This window comes from Diceros bicornis, chromosome 10, assembly GCF_020826845.1.
Source record: "Diceros bicornis minor isolate mBicDic1 chromosome 10, mDicBic1.mat.cur, whole genome shotgun sequence".
Taxonomy (NCBI): Eukaryota; Metazoa; Chordata; class Mammalia; order Perissodactyla; family Rhinocerotidae; genus Diceros; species Diceros bicornis.
The window spans coordinates 42,703,583-42,719,489 of NC_080749.1; the positions used below are offsets into that span (position 1 = coordinate 42,703,583).

Consider the following 15,907-nt stretch of genomic DNA (forward strand, 5'->3'; position numbering starts at 1 on the left):
CTCTTTGGTTTGTCTTCTCCAAAGACAAAGACAGTTTGGCTGCCTTGTCCCTGTGTCTTCACATGGTCTTCCCTTTGTGCATGTCTGCGTCCTAATCTCCTCTTCTTATAAGGATATTAGTCATATTGGATTAGAGCCCAACCTAATGACCTCATTTTCACTTAATTACCCCTTTAAATTCCTTATCTCCAAATACTGTCACGTACTGAGGTACTGGGGATTAAGACTTCAGAACATGAATTTTAGGATGGGGACCACTATTCAGCCCATAAAAGTAACCCTGAAGAACTTAATTTTACAAAATATGGAGGAATGCCCAGGCCTATTTTAAAACGCCTTGTGATATGGGTATCTTAACCATGCAGCAAATTTGAGCCCATTCCCTGCTGTCTCCTGCCTGCTGGGGCTGCCTCTTTCTGCTCTTCTCCTTGGCCCCAGACTGAGATCGGTAAGTTGGTCAGAGTAGATCACACAGAGATCCAGAAATCCAAGAAGAGGGTTTTGTACTAAGGGACTAAAAGGAATTATCATCCATCTAAGGTTCATTGTTTAAATTACCATGTTTATTTATGTCAGCACAAAATACAATAAAACAACTTACAAAAAAACCATTTTATCTTCATGTAACATAACTCTTCAGTGAACAGAAGTACTACTGTTAATGTTTTGGCCTTTTCAAGGTCCAGCCCTGGGTCAAAACAGTATTCAGAGAAACAGCAGATTCTTCTCTACCTTCCCCAATATACACACAAAGGAAACTTATATTTTCTAAAATCCCGTTCCAGTAATAATACAAAAATATCACACATAGAGGTGAACACCACTGTTGTGTCATCAGTATTGCAACTTCCTTGTTGCTCCAGATTTTCCCCAGACCCTGGGCTTCAGGAACAGAGGGTACATCAGCCCTTCAGGATTCCAAGGTGATTGTTCAGTAATTCTTTTAGTATAGTGTGTACCCCCCAGGTGTCTGATTTACCTGAGTTACTTAGAAACCAGAAAAAAACTGTCTCCAGGTGATCAAATGTGTATAGACCTAACTGGTAGAATTGAAGGAACTTGATAAGTAGATGACTCTGCGCCAATTCAATGGATAAATATGAAGCCTCCATTACATAATGAATTATTCACCTAGTAAAAGGCTTCCCACTACAATTTACTCAAAAGTAATAAACATTGCACAAAAGTACAAGACTTCACCTGTATTCCAGTAGTTTAAGTGCTATTTGTTTAGTCTTAGTACATTTTCAAACAAATGATAGTTATCGCTTAACTAACAAAATTCTTTCTATCGTTTCACTGACAAAAGAGTCAGTCTTGTACCGTAGAAAGAGGAAATGGCTGGGAGCTAGAAGATCTATTCTGAACCTGTTCTTCTACTCCCTCTCCGAGGCTTAGTTTCCTTATGAGGATCAAATGAGATGAAAGTGCTTTGTAAAGCGGTATTAACTATAAGAAATAATGTTCCACAGATTCCATCTCTACAATCAACCTGTGGATCCCTAATTATCCACATGTATTTTGCAAATAAAATCTTACTTTTTGAAGTAAATATATGATGCATATTCACCATATGCAACTGAAATGTATAAGTTGGGAAAAGAATATAAAGAAGCCTATTACTCATGAGAGACTTGTGTACTCTCAATGTGTTTGATTTAAAACCATTTAAAATTTTATTCAATTTAACCCATGTTTCTTTTGTACTATCGGAGCTCTTTTTGAATAAACTATCTAACCATTTAAAGTAATTTTTAACATGAAATCAAAAATTTCATATGACATTTACAGGGTTTAGATGACTGAAACTGAATAAAATGGATTGAGAAATATGGGAGAAGTAATAGTTTGAAAACTCAAGGTCAAGAGGGAAATTGAGTGTAGAAGTTTATTTTTCAGATAATTAAAAATAATCTAAATGATAGGCTTATTATTTTTGTTTATTACTGGTGACTTCCTAATTTATAAATTACTTCTTCTTCATCTGTAAAACAAACAAAACACTTATGTACTTGATTTTTAGGTACATACAAATCCACAGAAATTATTAACACTTAATTTTCATTCTTACATTTGGGATATCTTTAGAAGAATTGCATCCTCTTAGCTGAAATAAAAGTCAGCATCTCATTTTTCATATTTAAAAAAAATCCTCCTTTAGGAAAGGGCAGATTTACTGCAAGGTTAGAATTAATTGTCAAGTGTGAGTATATAATGTGAGCATATGGACTTTGTGACTTTGCTGAGACAAAGACTTCAGGTAGTTGTAATCCTGTAACAAATGAGATTCTAATTTCAAACATTTTTCAAACACAAATCAGGCCCCCATGAATCATTTTGATGATTTGTTGAGGCATTAATGCAACAGAGTTAGCATTCCTCAAATGATCCCCAAAGTCACCCCTTCGCTAAGGATATTTCTCTTCTTGATTATTTTGAACCTGCCAACATAGTCTCTAACCTTCAAGCGGAGAATGACTGATCTCCAAATGACCCATTATTATTTTAAACCAACCTCATTTTGAAGCAACAAAGAAAGAAAAATTAAATAGTGCATTAACATTTCATATCAGTGAAACAGACTTTTTCCGTGCATAAAGTAGTTCTATCCATCAGTGGAAATGTCCACCTTTTGTTTCTCCCTGTGTTTATAGGTTACATTTTTAAAGGTACTGGTAGAGCCTCTGTACAGTGGATTGGTTCCCTAAAAAAAAAAAAAAAGAAGGTTCAAATGAAAGTATGTACATTTTGTTATTACACAGTTTTAATATATCTATATAATTTTATTGTACATTACAAATTGAAAGAAGAGATTCAGGCTCAATCTTGGAAGCCATTTGAATAATTTTGATTAATTTGATATGTCATACTTTTTAGCATTTTAAAATTTATGCATCTTCATTTTACTTTTTTAATATGCAGAACCAGTCCCATATGTCTATTCTAAAAATCTTACCCTTTTTGTAAATGTACTAATTCATGGATAGAAAACAAGACTTTGGCTGCTTTGTTCACTCCTGTTTTACCAGAGCTGAAAATGGTGCCTAGTCCATAGTAGGCACTCAGTATTTGTTGAACGAGTAGAATGAACCAATAGGTGACCCAAAAGTGAAATATAAAGTAAAAAACCAAAAAAAGGGAAAAGTGAAATGATAGAAGCATACAAAAAGATGAATGACACAGTATCTGCCTTCAAGAAATGTGTTGCTGGGGAGAGGCAATGTCTTCGCTGTGAGGAGGAATCACATCTGCAGCTATTCTATGTTGCCCAGAGCCAATGGCCTGACCTCTGACTGAGTAACATGTTACCTTTGTTCAATGTGCCTTTGGAGAGAGATGCTATCTCAGTAACAGGGCAAATAGAAAAGAGGTTCCTTGGTGGTGGATGATGAGTGAAGGCCAAGTCACCATATTGCTTCTACTCCCCAGGTCAGCCTGGATAATTCTGAGGGCCCCCCAGTCCTTATTTAGTCCTGCTGCCATAAGAACTTGGGATTTGGAGGGTGAAGGGCAGACTGATGTGGTCTTAGAGGCAGGTAGAATCTCATTTGCAAACAAAAATCATGTATGAAATTCTATTAAGTTTAAGAGACTATAAGCTATTAAGTTTAAGTTGGTTACAGAAGAATAAGGGACTCATTTGAAGAGGAAAAATGGAAAAAATAAGAAGTGCGGGCTGGGGATGCAGGTGGGGCACTGTTCTGGAGGAAGAGGGAGCAGAAGGGAAGAGAAAGGTACCCCGAAAGAGTAAATGGGCTGTAAGTAGGGCCAGCTAAGATCTTCATAGGACTAGGAACTCTTTTGTGGGCCCCACCCCGTATCATGTGAAACATATTAAAATGTACCCACACCCCACACTAAATAAAATTTATATGCACTATAAAGAAGGTGACTTGAGTTGCAGTTGACTGAATACATAATATTATTTTGTAGACATTTAGTTGAATGTTTAGTTTTGATCCTGCCATTTTCCTTCTGTATTTTGAAGCAACTTCCTTTATTCAGGTCTACAATATTCTGAGAGTCTCTTGCAAAGCTAGTTATAGGGCTGGGCATGCTAATGGGGGGTGACGGATGAAGCAGACCTCCTGTAGTAAGAGGTTTAGAGGTGGAGAAAGAGCAGGTACATATCGGTGGGGGGCAGTCATGTTTCCTGCCCTTAGCTGATGATCAGAGCTCAGGAGAATGAGCTCAAACAGGTTTTATTGGCAGGAGAAAGTGTGAAAATGTCCAGTCCTGTCTCCTCTAGGGCCAGCTGTGACACAGGCTTCGGTCTAGCTCCATTTCGAGTGGACCCGCACTCCTTCACTGTTTAAACAAAGCCAGTTTCCCCCAACCATCTGGGGTGACTAGGCTGATTCCCCCAGGAGTCTGGGGTGCTCATTAGGCTGTGGATTCTGCAAATGCAATGGCACATTTTTAGAGCTTGAACAAGTCGTAATAAGAAAGCTCTCTGTCATGACCCACAGTTCTCTCAATGATTACCTAGCCGCCAAACGCAGACCTGATTTGCTTCACACAGTACAAAATCAATCCATGACTGCACGAAATGTCAGACTGAACATTTTTTGCCTCTAGTTAATGACTTGTCATCCTAGAAAAAATGTCTAATCAAAGATGAATTTAAATATCTTCCCCTTGTGTTTTCATAAAGAATATGGGGGGGGGTATTTTAAAAAGTGTAATAAAAGGTAACCTTTCTTTATGGCTATGATGAAATGTTTCAGGAGGCAAGAAGGAAGCTCTTTCTCGTCCTGATCTCTGTCACCATTAGAGTCCAATGGGGACCAATGGGGACCAATGGGTCAAGAGACCCAACTACCTCTCAGTCCCTAGAAGTCCTCTGGCTTTCGAAGACCAGTCAAATTCAGTTATTCAAGAAAAAAATTTCAGATAAAAACAGAATCAAATTGAGGATTCCAAAATGGATGCATTGAGCAATAGTTTTTTTCCAATAGGATATGTTAGTGAAATTTGAATTGAATTATTTGAATTAAACCTCTTGCATCCAAGTGCATAATTATTACCCAGTCATTATCTAGTCAGGAACATCAAACATTTGTTATTCAAAGAAATTCAATTTAACAAGGGAATAATATTTTCCATTTATGCTTCTATCTGTTTAATGCATATTTTTGTTTCATTTTAGATGAAGAAATAGCAAAAATTCAGCATTTGAATTTCAGTCATGTTCTACATCCTGAGGGAAAACAATTCATGTTTTGGGGAAATTAACTGTTAATTAAAATGTTATTTTAAAGATTTAATCATTTGTCAGTATTCATGCCTTTGTAGGAGAACATTAAAATGTGCTGGTTAGTAAATATACATCGTATAATTGCCCAAGTGATTGTTTGCAGAACACCTGCTTATTATTTCTAGGAGGGTCAAGGCTGTGCTTGAAAGAAGAGGCTGCAATTAGGATTTCAGCTCCACCATGGCCCAACAGTTTGGAAAGTCTCTTAACCTCTCTGAGCCTCGGTTTCCTTACATTCAAAATGGGGATATCAAGACTACTTCACAGGGCTGGTGGTTGTGCAACTAACTGCTGCTATTGTTTTCTGCGCCAACTTAACCACATTCTTTTGCCTGGCTGCCCTTCTGATCATTGCTAGGCATTTGCTCGACAGTTGGTGAGAGTTAAAAACAACATCTATTGGCCAGGGGATCAGGTGAAGTTAACTGCCTTGACGTTTTGGCCTCATAGTACTATGTTCTAATTCACCAAACTCACCTGTCAGGTTACATGTTACTTTGTTAGGGGTGGATACATTATATCCTCATTGCAAATCTACAATTTACTTTCCTAAAGGGTTTTGTTTAATTATGAAAAATCCATAAAACACAAAAGAAGAGGAAAGGTGTATAACAAACCTCTGTAGACTCACCACCCAGATTCAACAATTACCAAGATTTTGCCACACTTGCTTCACCTATCCCTCTATCTCTTCTGCCTGAATTATTTCAAAGCAAATCCAGCCTTCATTTCCTTTCACTTCAAAATAGGGATATTTTCTAGCAAAGCCATCATACCATCATTATCAAATTAACCATAATTCCTTGCTATCATTCTAACACTCGGTCTATATTAAACTTTTTCTAGTTATCCAAAATATGTATTTTTCCAGTTGGACTGTTCAAATCAGGATCAAAACAAGACCCACACATTGCATTTGGTTGTTGTGTCTAAAGCCATTTTTTTTTTTATAATTTTACTTATTTATTTATTTTTTCCCCCAAAGCCCCAGTAGATAGTTGTATGTCATAGCTGCACATCCTTCTAATTGCTGTATGTGGGACGCGGCCTCAGCAAGGCCAGAGAAGCCGTGCGTCGGTGTGCGCCCGGGATCAGAACCCGGGCCACCAGCAGCGGAGCGCGCGCACTTAACTGCTAAGCCACGGGGCCGGCCCTCTAAAGCCATTTTTAATGGGAAGATAAAGTAGATGAAAATTTTCATTGTCCATTGTCCTGCACCATATATTTTGGCTATTTCAAAATAACTGCATGAAATATAAGCATCTCTTATCAAGATAAATTTATCCAAAACAGAAAATTCTATTTGCTTTAGGAATTGAAGCTATCAATATAAATTTGGAGAAAAAGTGTTAACATCAATTTATTTGGGCAGATGAGCCCAAAGGAGCATTGTGTTTGCCTGTATTCTCTCCAGTGACATCACTGTTTTTAGAATCAGCAATGTAAGATAATTGCTATTAGATAGCTGGACACATCATTAGAGATAGAGAGATGAAATTAAAACCATGAAATTGTTTCTATGGGACTCTAGAAATGTAATTATCTCTCCTGTGGAAAAGAAACATAGAAAATTGGAATCCTGCTTTGTGTTTGCCTACTGTGAAGAGGAGACACATAAATTACGTCTACTGAGTCCATATATTTAAAGGTTGATACTTTTGGGGTTTTTTCTCAGGTAGCTGCTTAAAATTTATGTTATTCATAAAAAATAACTGGATGGTATTTAAAAAGTCTTCTCAACTTTGCTTTGTAACCTATTGTGAGTAATGAGTATTTCCATGGAAATTGGCATGAACTGTCAAACTATCCATGAATATCATTCCATTAGCTATCACATAACTGATTTATGGAAATGTTTAGATACAACACCTATGCTTTATCAAATGGGGCCTGAGGGATCTTCCTGGTGGTAAGGAATAAAATGTGTTTCCTTGATGTTCCTAAGCGGCTGGGGAAGGAGTTTCATGAACCTCTTCAGAGTAGGGGAATTCTCCGCTGCGCTGAGAGACAAATGTATGGAATAAAGGGTATCTGGGGCCCAGATAATGGACAGAGGTTCCTTTGCCCCCAAAGCAGAATAGAAATCAAAGCTGTTGGGGACACGGTGAGAAGAGTAGAGAAATAACACGACATTCTAATTCTCTTTTAGAGCCGAAGAAAGCTGACACCCCATCTCTTCCACAAGACATTTTCTCCTCTAGACAAGGAGGAGCCCCTAGGTGTTCGCATACCGTTTGCCACTTGGCCTTTGACCGTTCTGCTTCAAATTTGGCAACTTCTTTACGATCATGAAATGACACCAGCAGCTTCCAAATGCACAGTAGGACAACCCCAATGAGAAGAATAGCCAGCGAAACCCCCAACATGATCATGGGAATGTTCGGAGGTTTTGGACAGTCTGTGGAAACAAAGAAAATTATATTAAGAAGATGGTACAATTAATGTTTTGACAAAGAGAAAACATTGCTCGTTAAATTTTCCAACTGCACTTTCTCTCCAGTAGAGGGAAAATAGTAACACTTTTTGTTTTGCTGGATTAAAAAAAATGAGTTATTTGTTGAAGGATAGCTCTATTCATTTGAAGTAGAACAAAACATAAAGCAAGAGTTTCGTTATTCAAAGCAAATGGATATATACTTGAATGGCTGACTCAAGAAGAATTCGAATCCAAAAGAGTGACAATTAATGCACATAGAATATTTAAAGGACCATGAAAAAGACTATAGTTCAATCACTCAAGATGGTCTCTTCTGGGTATATGATAAAGTAGAAATGGAATGTGTGCAAACACACACCACAGATAGTTACTTTTTCGTGGATTTTCTTGAAACATAAACTGTCTAGGAGATTACATTCAAAGTAATATAAAACCCACCCCCTGAAAAGTTTACTCTTTGCTGCTTCTTATTTTTTTTTTTTTTAAATAGAAGACAATCATGGCTTTCAGTTGTATTTTAATTCTAATGCAGTGCCCTGATGTCCTGGAAAGTTCCTGCACTGGGATAGGGAGAGGTGAGTTCAATTTCCATCTGATGTACTGTCTGAAATCTGTCAGTCCCTCCATCTCTCTGAGCCCCAGGACCCCCATCTGTAAAACAAAGGTGAGGGACTTCATTGCTCCCTTAACGTCCCTAATGATAAGATTAAGCCCAGGTGCTCATGCTTATTAAACCCACAGCTTCCTAGACCCCTCACCCCCAGATTCTGGTTCAGTGGGTCTTGGATGGAGCAATAGATTTTTTTTATCATTAAAAGTATCCCAAATGATTCTTATCTTCAGGGAAGTTTGGGAAATTAGACGTTCTGTATAGTCCTTTCAACTCGAATATTCTATGAAATGTTATTTTGACTCTATTGATGATATTAATATAATTCTGCAATTATACAGTACCTTCCTTCATTGACAGCAGAATGACTAATAATCCTTGCAATATGCCTGGGAGATGATACATTTCTTAATGAAACATTATAATTAAGCTCTCCCCTTGCTTTCATGGGAAAAAAATCCCACATAAAAATTATCATTAAACATCTGCCTCCCTCTGCAAGAAGTGAGGCAAATCCGTGGTATCTGGGGAAGAAATGAATCATGCTTAGTTTATCCTAACTCTTACTGCTTTTAGATATTTAATAAGGAGAGTTATACACATAGGACTAGTCATGCTGCTTTCAAGGTAAGGATCTATAGCTGATGTGAATTTGAGCAGGACTAATGACTCCCTAACAGCACGATGCCTGGCCTCACACACTTTTGTTCTTTAGCCAAAAAACCATGTAAGGAGATTATGCAGAAATAAGTAAAGGAGCTAATGAAATAGCTACTACAGTATGAAGATCTAAAGACAGTTTCTAGCATAGCAAATGAACCATTGCTGCTTCTAATAGGTTAGCAACACTCCTGCAAAGAAAGCAGCAGGTGCATGTCAATGAGAATATATACTGGTTACATCTTTGACTACGAAATGGCTGAGGTAGGGCATAGCATGTTCTTGCTCAAAGCGAGAGGAAACTTGCTAATACCCTACAGCCAGACCGTGAATTAGGAGGGCTTTCCTGTAGGGAATAAATAAAGGAGGAGGAGGCATATCCTGGCAGAGATAATTATTTTAAGAACTTAGAGTCATTGGGAATTATACATTTCTCAAGAAAAGATTTTGGCCCAAGTACCAGAGCAGGTATTACACAATAGAAATTTCCCCTTTTCTCTTTAGTATTTCTTGAGATGCTCAGACTGATTTCTAGAAAAGGACCATCTTCATCACTGAGCGCAGTCCTATCGAGTCCAGGTCAGTGCTGCACCTCCTCGTAAGGCCCTGAGTTTCTGATGCTGCCAATCAGGGAGCTCTGCCTCATAGGGCTATTGAGCACTAGAAATATGACTTTTCTGAATTAGGGTGCATGGTAAGTGTAAAATACACTTGAAGATTGGGTATGAAAAAAATGTAGAACATCTCATTAATAATTTTTATATTGACTACATGTTAAAATGACAATATTTTGGATATAATGGATTAAATAAAACATTAAAATTCATTTCACCTGTTTTTTACTGTTTAATGTGGTTATTAGAAAATTTCCAATTACATATATGGTTTGCATAACATTTCTATCGGACAGTGCTGATCTAACTAATATATTTTTGGTATTCAGATGTTTACTATGATTGTACGGCCAGTGGGAGGCAGTATAGCACAGTAGTTAAGAGCGTGGGCTCCAAGCAAACTGCCAGAGTTCCCCAGCCAGCACTGGTGCTTAATTGCTGCAAAACCCAGCAACGTATTTACCTTCCCTATGCCTCAACTTCCTTACCTGCAAAATGGAAATAATAGCAATACCTGCTTTATATGGTTTTGAGGGTATTAAATGAATTAATACATGTAAAACATATAGAACAATACCTGGCACACAGTATTAGTAAGAGTTCAATAAATGAGAGCTGCTATTATATTATTATTATTATTACAATAAATGCACTTTTCTCTCTTTTCTATCCTCAAGACCTCAAGGACCTGGAACCTCCAAGTTGGAACCTGTGGGTGTAACATCCACATCCATATCCCTGCCAGGAAGTCTCCCCAACTATCATTCCTTGGCTGTGGCTCTTATCTTCTTAATGTTTCTCCCGATGTAAGAAAAGAGATGAGTGAAGCTCTCCCTATGTCCACACATGCCCTGATGGTGACTCTTCATCAGGTTTCTTTTTCAGTTTGTTTGGAGGACCCTGGGAATCCTTAACCTCCATCTCCTCTTTTCTCATTTTGCCTCTTTTCTATCCATTCCTCCAGCCAGCTGCCCTGGGATTCTCTGGTCTGAAAGCTATGAGAGGGGACTACAGACTCCTGGGAATGGGCTCTGCCCTCAGGACCCGTGGAAGCTCTGGTCCTAGAACATTTGCTAGGAAAGGAGCATCCTTGGAGCTGTCAGGTGATTTCTATTAAGCCTCAGGGAGGTAATTTTTCCCTCACTTTTCCCTACTACAAAGGCACAGGGAGAATAAAAAGGCTTAATAAAGAGGCATGGGGCTGGGCAGGTTGCCGGCCCCGTGGCTTAGTGGTTAAGTGCGCACGTTCTGCTACTGGTGGCCCCGGGTTCGGATCCCGGGCACGCACCGACCCACCGCTTCCCTGGCCATGCTGAGGCAGCGTCCCACATACAGCAACTGGAAGGATGTGCAACTATGACATACAACTATCTACTGGGGCTTTGGGTAGAAAAAGGGGAAAAAAAACAAGGAGGAGGATTGGCAATAGATGTTAGCTCAGGGCTGGTCTTCCTCAGCAAAAAGAAGATTGGCATGGATGTCAGCTCAGGGCTGATCTTCCTCACAAAAAAAAAAAAAGAGGCATTGGGGCATCTGAGTACTCTCGGAAGGAGGGCATGTTGATGTGCCACTCACATTCTGGGGAAGAATAAAAGGAAAAAAACCCCAACAGTTCAGCAATGAGAAGGCATTTATCAGCCAAAGGCATGTTTCACCAAAAAAAAAGTCGAAAGCAAACCAACTAGCTACAAAAGGCCCTGAATTAAAAACAGACTCTATTCTGGAATTTCATTTTTGTTGTTTGGAACTCGTTTTTCCAGCGGAATCAGTATTACAAGGAATGGCTTTGATTTCAGGAGAACTTGCCAAAGCCACTGCCACAATCACAAACAGAGAGTTGGGGGTGAGGTTGAAGAATTTGACTTTATAAAACAGATAATGAGGAGGCAGATTTTTTGTGCTATAAAGTAATTCCTCCTTGTACAGCAAGATTCACCTTAAATTTTCTTAACTAATGACCTCTACAATGCATTTTATATATGCATTTCAGAGAAGTGGATTTACATGAGATTTTTCAAGAGCAAGTCTCCAGGTGCACCCAGCCCACCTGAGCTTCAAGGTCATGGTCACAATCATACCCAAGTATCTTGCATCGTGCTGACCTCTACCTCTCCCTGACCCCTCAGCACTGCAATGCGGTATTTTTCTAATCATGTTCTCTTGCTTGGTTTATAATGTCTTGAATTCACTTTTTGGTTACTTTGGTATTGCTTTAGTTTTTACGTTCTTAAGAAATGGCAGTTGGATGCTCTTGGTTTCAAATTCAGGAGTTAATATTTTGTTAGCACATTGATAAGCAAGCACACACAACAAAACACATCTGCCTTCACAACAAAACACACCTGCCTTCTAGCCTGCCGTTGCTGCTATTGTCTGGGGCAGAACTTCGGCTCCAGGCTTTTTGGAGGAGGAGGGGGAGGAGGAGGTTGCTGACAAGGTCTGGAGAGGTATGATTTAATGCAGCTGTCATTTCTGCCAGGAATGTGCTGTGTTTAGGGACACGTCATTTACTGAAGACAGACGAGGTGAGGCACTGGTATCTAAGAATGCAGCCAGGACTGGTAGAGCAGAGTGGCTCATAGGAGATCTCGAAGCCATCTGTATCAGAGTCACCTAAAGTAGTGTTAATGTGCAGAGTCCTGGGCACACATCAGGCCTGCTGACTCTGGATGCAGGCATTTTAACCAGCTCCCCAGGTGAGTCTGACACTCACTAAAATTTAAGAACTTCTCAACAAAAGTACCTTTTCAACTATTTTCTTTTCTACATAATGTAACTTCTCTTTCCCCTTCACTGAAGATGAGATTTTTATTTGAGGGCTTCCTGAGGCTCAAGCCAACGCCATGAGTTGGTGTGGATGAAAACCCACAGAAGCGATGGACTCTTTGACTTCCTTTGTTGGTCACTTCCTTCCTCACTTGCTGCTCCATGTCTTTTCTGACTCAGCATTATCATTTAATGACCCATTACTATAGGTTATGAATGGGTACATATTTTACAGGCATTATTCCATTTAATCTTTGAGTCAACCCAAAGAAGAAAGTACTATTATTTTTCCCATTTTACAGATGAGGAAACAAAGACTGAGGAAGGCAAGTATCTTCTAGAATGTCAAGTAGCTATTAAAAGGTGGAACAGGATTTGAGCCAAAGTTTGCCTGATTCAAAACTCATTCTCTTAGACCGTTATGCTCTCCCTGTTAGCCTTTCCCAAAGATATACCTTTTGCTTACATTGCATTTAATCAGTCCACCTTTCTATACTTCATCACCCAGCTTTCAGGAAGATGATGATTGGTACCAATACACCCATCATGTTATCTGGTCTTAATAAGAGACATTGGAACATATCAAACTCTTCAACAGGCATCTTTCAATCCTTGGGAAAGTAGAAGTGTTGTATCAAAAATTTGGAAATATCTTTCCTGGCAAGCTACCTAAAGTGTCTTTCCGGTTGTTTTCTCCTCTCCCATGTAGTATCACTTGCCATTGACGTGGGAAGACAAGCCACCCACCTTTCTCGCTGATGCTGTGAATGATGGTTTTCCCTTCATTATCTGTAGTTATTAGGAATGTGATAAGACATTCATTTTCTCCTTGCAGAGAACAGGAAACAGAACCATCCTTTGAGAAATCTGCAGATAAAGGAGTCATTCATTAGGTTAAATGAGATTCCAAAAGAGATTATTTTTAAAGCAAAGTAGTATTGAGTTTTAATATGCAAATAGTAATTTTCAACATTGCAGAATAGGAATAGAAAAGACTTAGGATTTTTCCCACCCACTGAGGTTTTAGTTTCTACTCATGTTCCAGAAGAACAGTTCCAGGTGTGGTCAATCAGGACTGACCATCAGATGCACCTATCAAACTGATGCGGGCAGAATTTCAACAGAACGACAGCACTTCAAGGCAGGTGCGCCTCACTGTCTTGGGAGTAGAATGGCCCTGATTTTGGTAATGAGGGTGCTGTATGTTTTTCTCAGCTGAGAGCATCGGAGGAAGCCTAGATTACATTTCAGAAAGAGACTACACAGTCCAAACTGATACTGATACTTCTAAAGGTGCCTTTCCCACAATGTCATAGTCAAGATTGCTGGCCATGTATTACCATGACAGTAAATACAAATTAATATCAGGAAATGGAGATTGAAGTGTTATGGACCAGCAGGGTAAGAGAAACCCCAGATTAAAAGGAACCAGGATGACAGTTGCCTACCATGCAGTATGGCCACTTTCCTAATTTTTTCTTAAAAAAGCATAATCCAGGGGCCGGCCTGGTGGCATGGTGGTTGCAGGCTCCACTTTGGCAGCCCGGTGTTCACAGGTTTGGATCCCAGGCATGGACCTATGCACCACTTATCAAGCCATGCTGTGGCAGGCATCCCACGTATAAAGTAGAGGAAGATGGGCACGGATGTTAGCCCAGGGCCCATATTCCTCAGCAAAAAGAGGAGGATTGGCAACAGATGTTGCCAGGGCTAATCTTCCTCACCAAAAAAAAAAGCATAATCCAGTTTCCCTCAAATCTTTTCCAAATAGAAACTTTTTCTTGCTGAGCTTATTCAAGAGGCAAAAAATAAATGTCATAACAGAAATTGAAAATATAGTAAAATGGTCAATCTGAGATGTTAATACTATTTATCAGAAATTTTTGTGGTCTGGCACTTATGCCAAAATTATGTAGCATTTTCCTAATTAAAAAAAAAAACAAAACTTGCTCAAAGTTCTCCTATCTTCTAAGTTGGAGACTTTTTAATGATACTGTTACAAACACTTTTTTAAGAAACCTGTAAATAGAATGACTGTTTGCTCTTAACCTAAAATTTTAAGACATGTGATCTAATATTAGTGTATTATGACACAACGGGTCAGAATATTAAAACTGGGACTTTCCCAGATAATCTTGACTCTTGCTAGATCTATAACTTTTCTCATTAGCTTAAAAATAAAAAAGTTTTAATACAACAGAATCTACATGTGTTCCTCTGATTCCAACAAAGAAAAATGAAATAATAGGATATTTTTGGTTCAACAACACCATAGCCATCAAAAGATAGAAATATTAAATTGTTTTTGCATTTAATTTATAAGATAAAAACCTCATGCCAGGGTCTGTGAGAAGTATGCCTATACTATCTATGAAAACAGGGACTGGTAAAACATTTAGCATTATTAATAAGATTTCAGATGATAGACTTAAGCGAACAAACTGGTTTTGAACCCATTAGAAGCATCTATTTACACAGGAATATTAAGAAATCTAACTCCAGATCATTCTCATCTGGTCATTCCCAACTGTTGACAATCATCTGAACCATCTGGGAGTTTTGAAAATACGGATTCCAGAGATGTACCCCTGGGTATTCTCATTCAAGAGGTCAGTAGTATGCACAGAAGCTTATATTTTAGTGAGTTGTTTGATAAGTATTTTTAATACTGATTCTAATTAAGAGGTTCAGGAACCTCTGGGCAACACTTGATTAGTGAAATTTGTATTTCCCTTGTTTGATAGCAAGAGCACTGCATATATAATTCAGATTTTGGTCATTTTTAGATGGCCTTCACCACATCTCCACCTATCACACCACTCCAATTAACTGGGATTCATGAAGTCTTGGGGAACATGCTTTTTCTCGTTGGAGTGTTTTTTTTCCTTCCCTCCCCCTCTCCGCCATGACAGTGCCCGCCCACTCTGTTCGTCTCACACTTACGTAATGGAACATTTTATTCTGGGGTAGAAAATCTGTGGACGGCTTATAATACTCCTTTCAGTAATATTAATCCTGCTTTTTTATTTGCTCTTAAATAGCTACACTGAAGCACAGGGAGGCTTAATTTACTTGGCTAGGATTATTTAAGTTTTAATGGAACTGCTAATATGACCTTTGAGTCATGACTCTCTTCTTGCTTTAATTAGTTCACCACTCCTTTTCATGACTGTTCTGACTCTAGATTTAGTCTGTTTTGTGGTGTTTGGGTATTAAAATTGTATTATTGAATGTTCAATGAAAGGGTCTAGCTTTGGCCAGAGATTTGCATAACTAGCTGCTAAGGATTTCTTTTGTTGTTCGTAAGAAACGGACCTTTCTTTTTTACTCACCTTTATGAGTGCCAGCAGTGCTGTTCTAGAATAATATAATGAAAATAAGATCTCAGGCAGTCCATGAAATCATACTTAGAAAAGGAAGAAATGTGAGAATGGGGTTGAGGAGGCCGGGGACTAGGAAGGTCCAGGAAGGATGTAGAAAATATAAACCATCTGCACCACTGAATCAAGATAACTATGTGTTTAAGACCTCAGCACTGGAATCAAGTCATCAGTTCTCAGAGA

General features: G+C 38.7%; 1 protein-coding gene across 2 annotated transcripts in view; it reads right to left on the minus strand.

Moving 5' to 3' along the window:
• Positions 1-2,028: 2,028 nt before the first annotated feature.
• ITGB6 (integrin subunit beta 6) overlaps positions 2,029-15,907 on the minus strand; it is a 68,827-nt gene continuing 54,948 nt past the window's right edge. For both annotated transcript variants that reach the window (XM_058549075.1, XM_058549076.1), the window contains 3 exons: positions 13,092-13,211; positions 7,489-7,655; positions 2,029-2,704 (listed from right to left, as the gene is read on the minus strand). In XM_058549075.1, the coding sequence (XP_058405058.1) occupies positions 2,606-2,704; positions 7,489-7,655; positions 13,092-13,211 (386 nt within the window). In that variant the 3' untranslated portion in view covers positions 2,029-2,605. The remainder of the gene's footprint in view (positions 2,705-7,488; positions 7,656-13,091; positions 13,212-15,907) is intronic.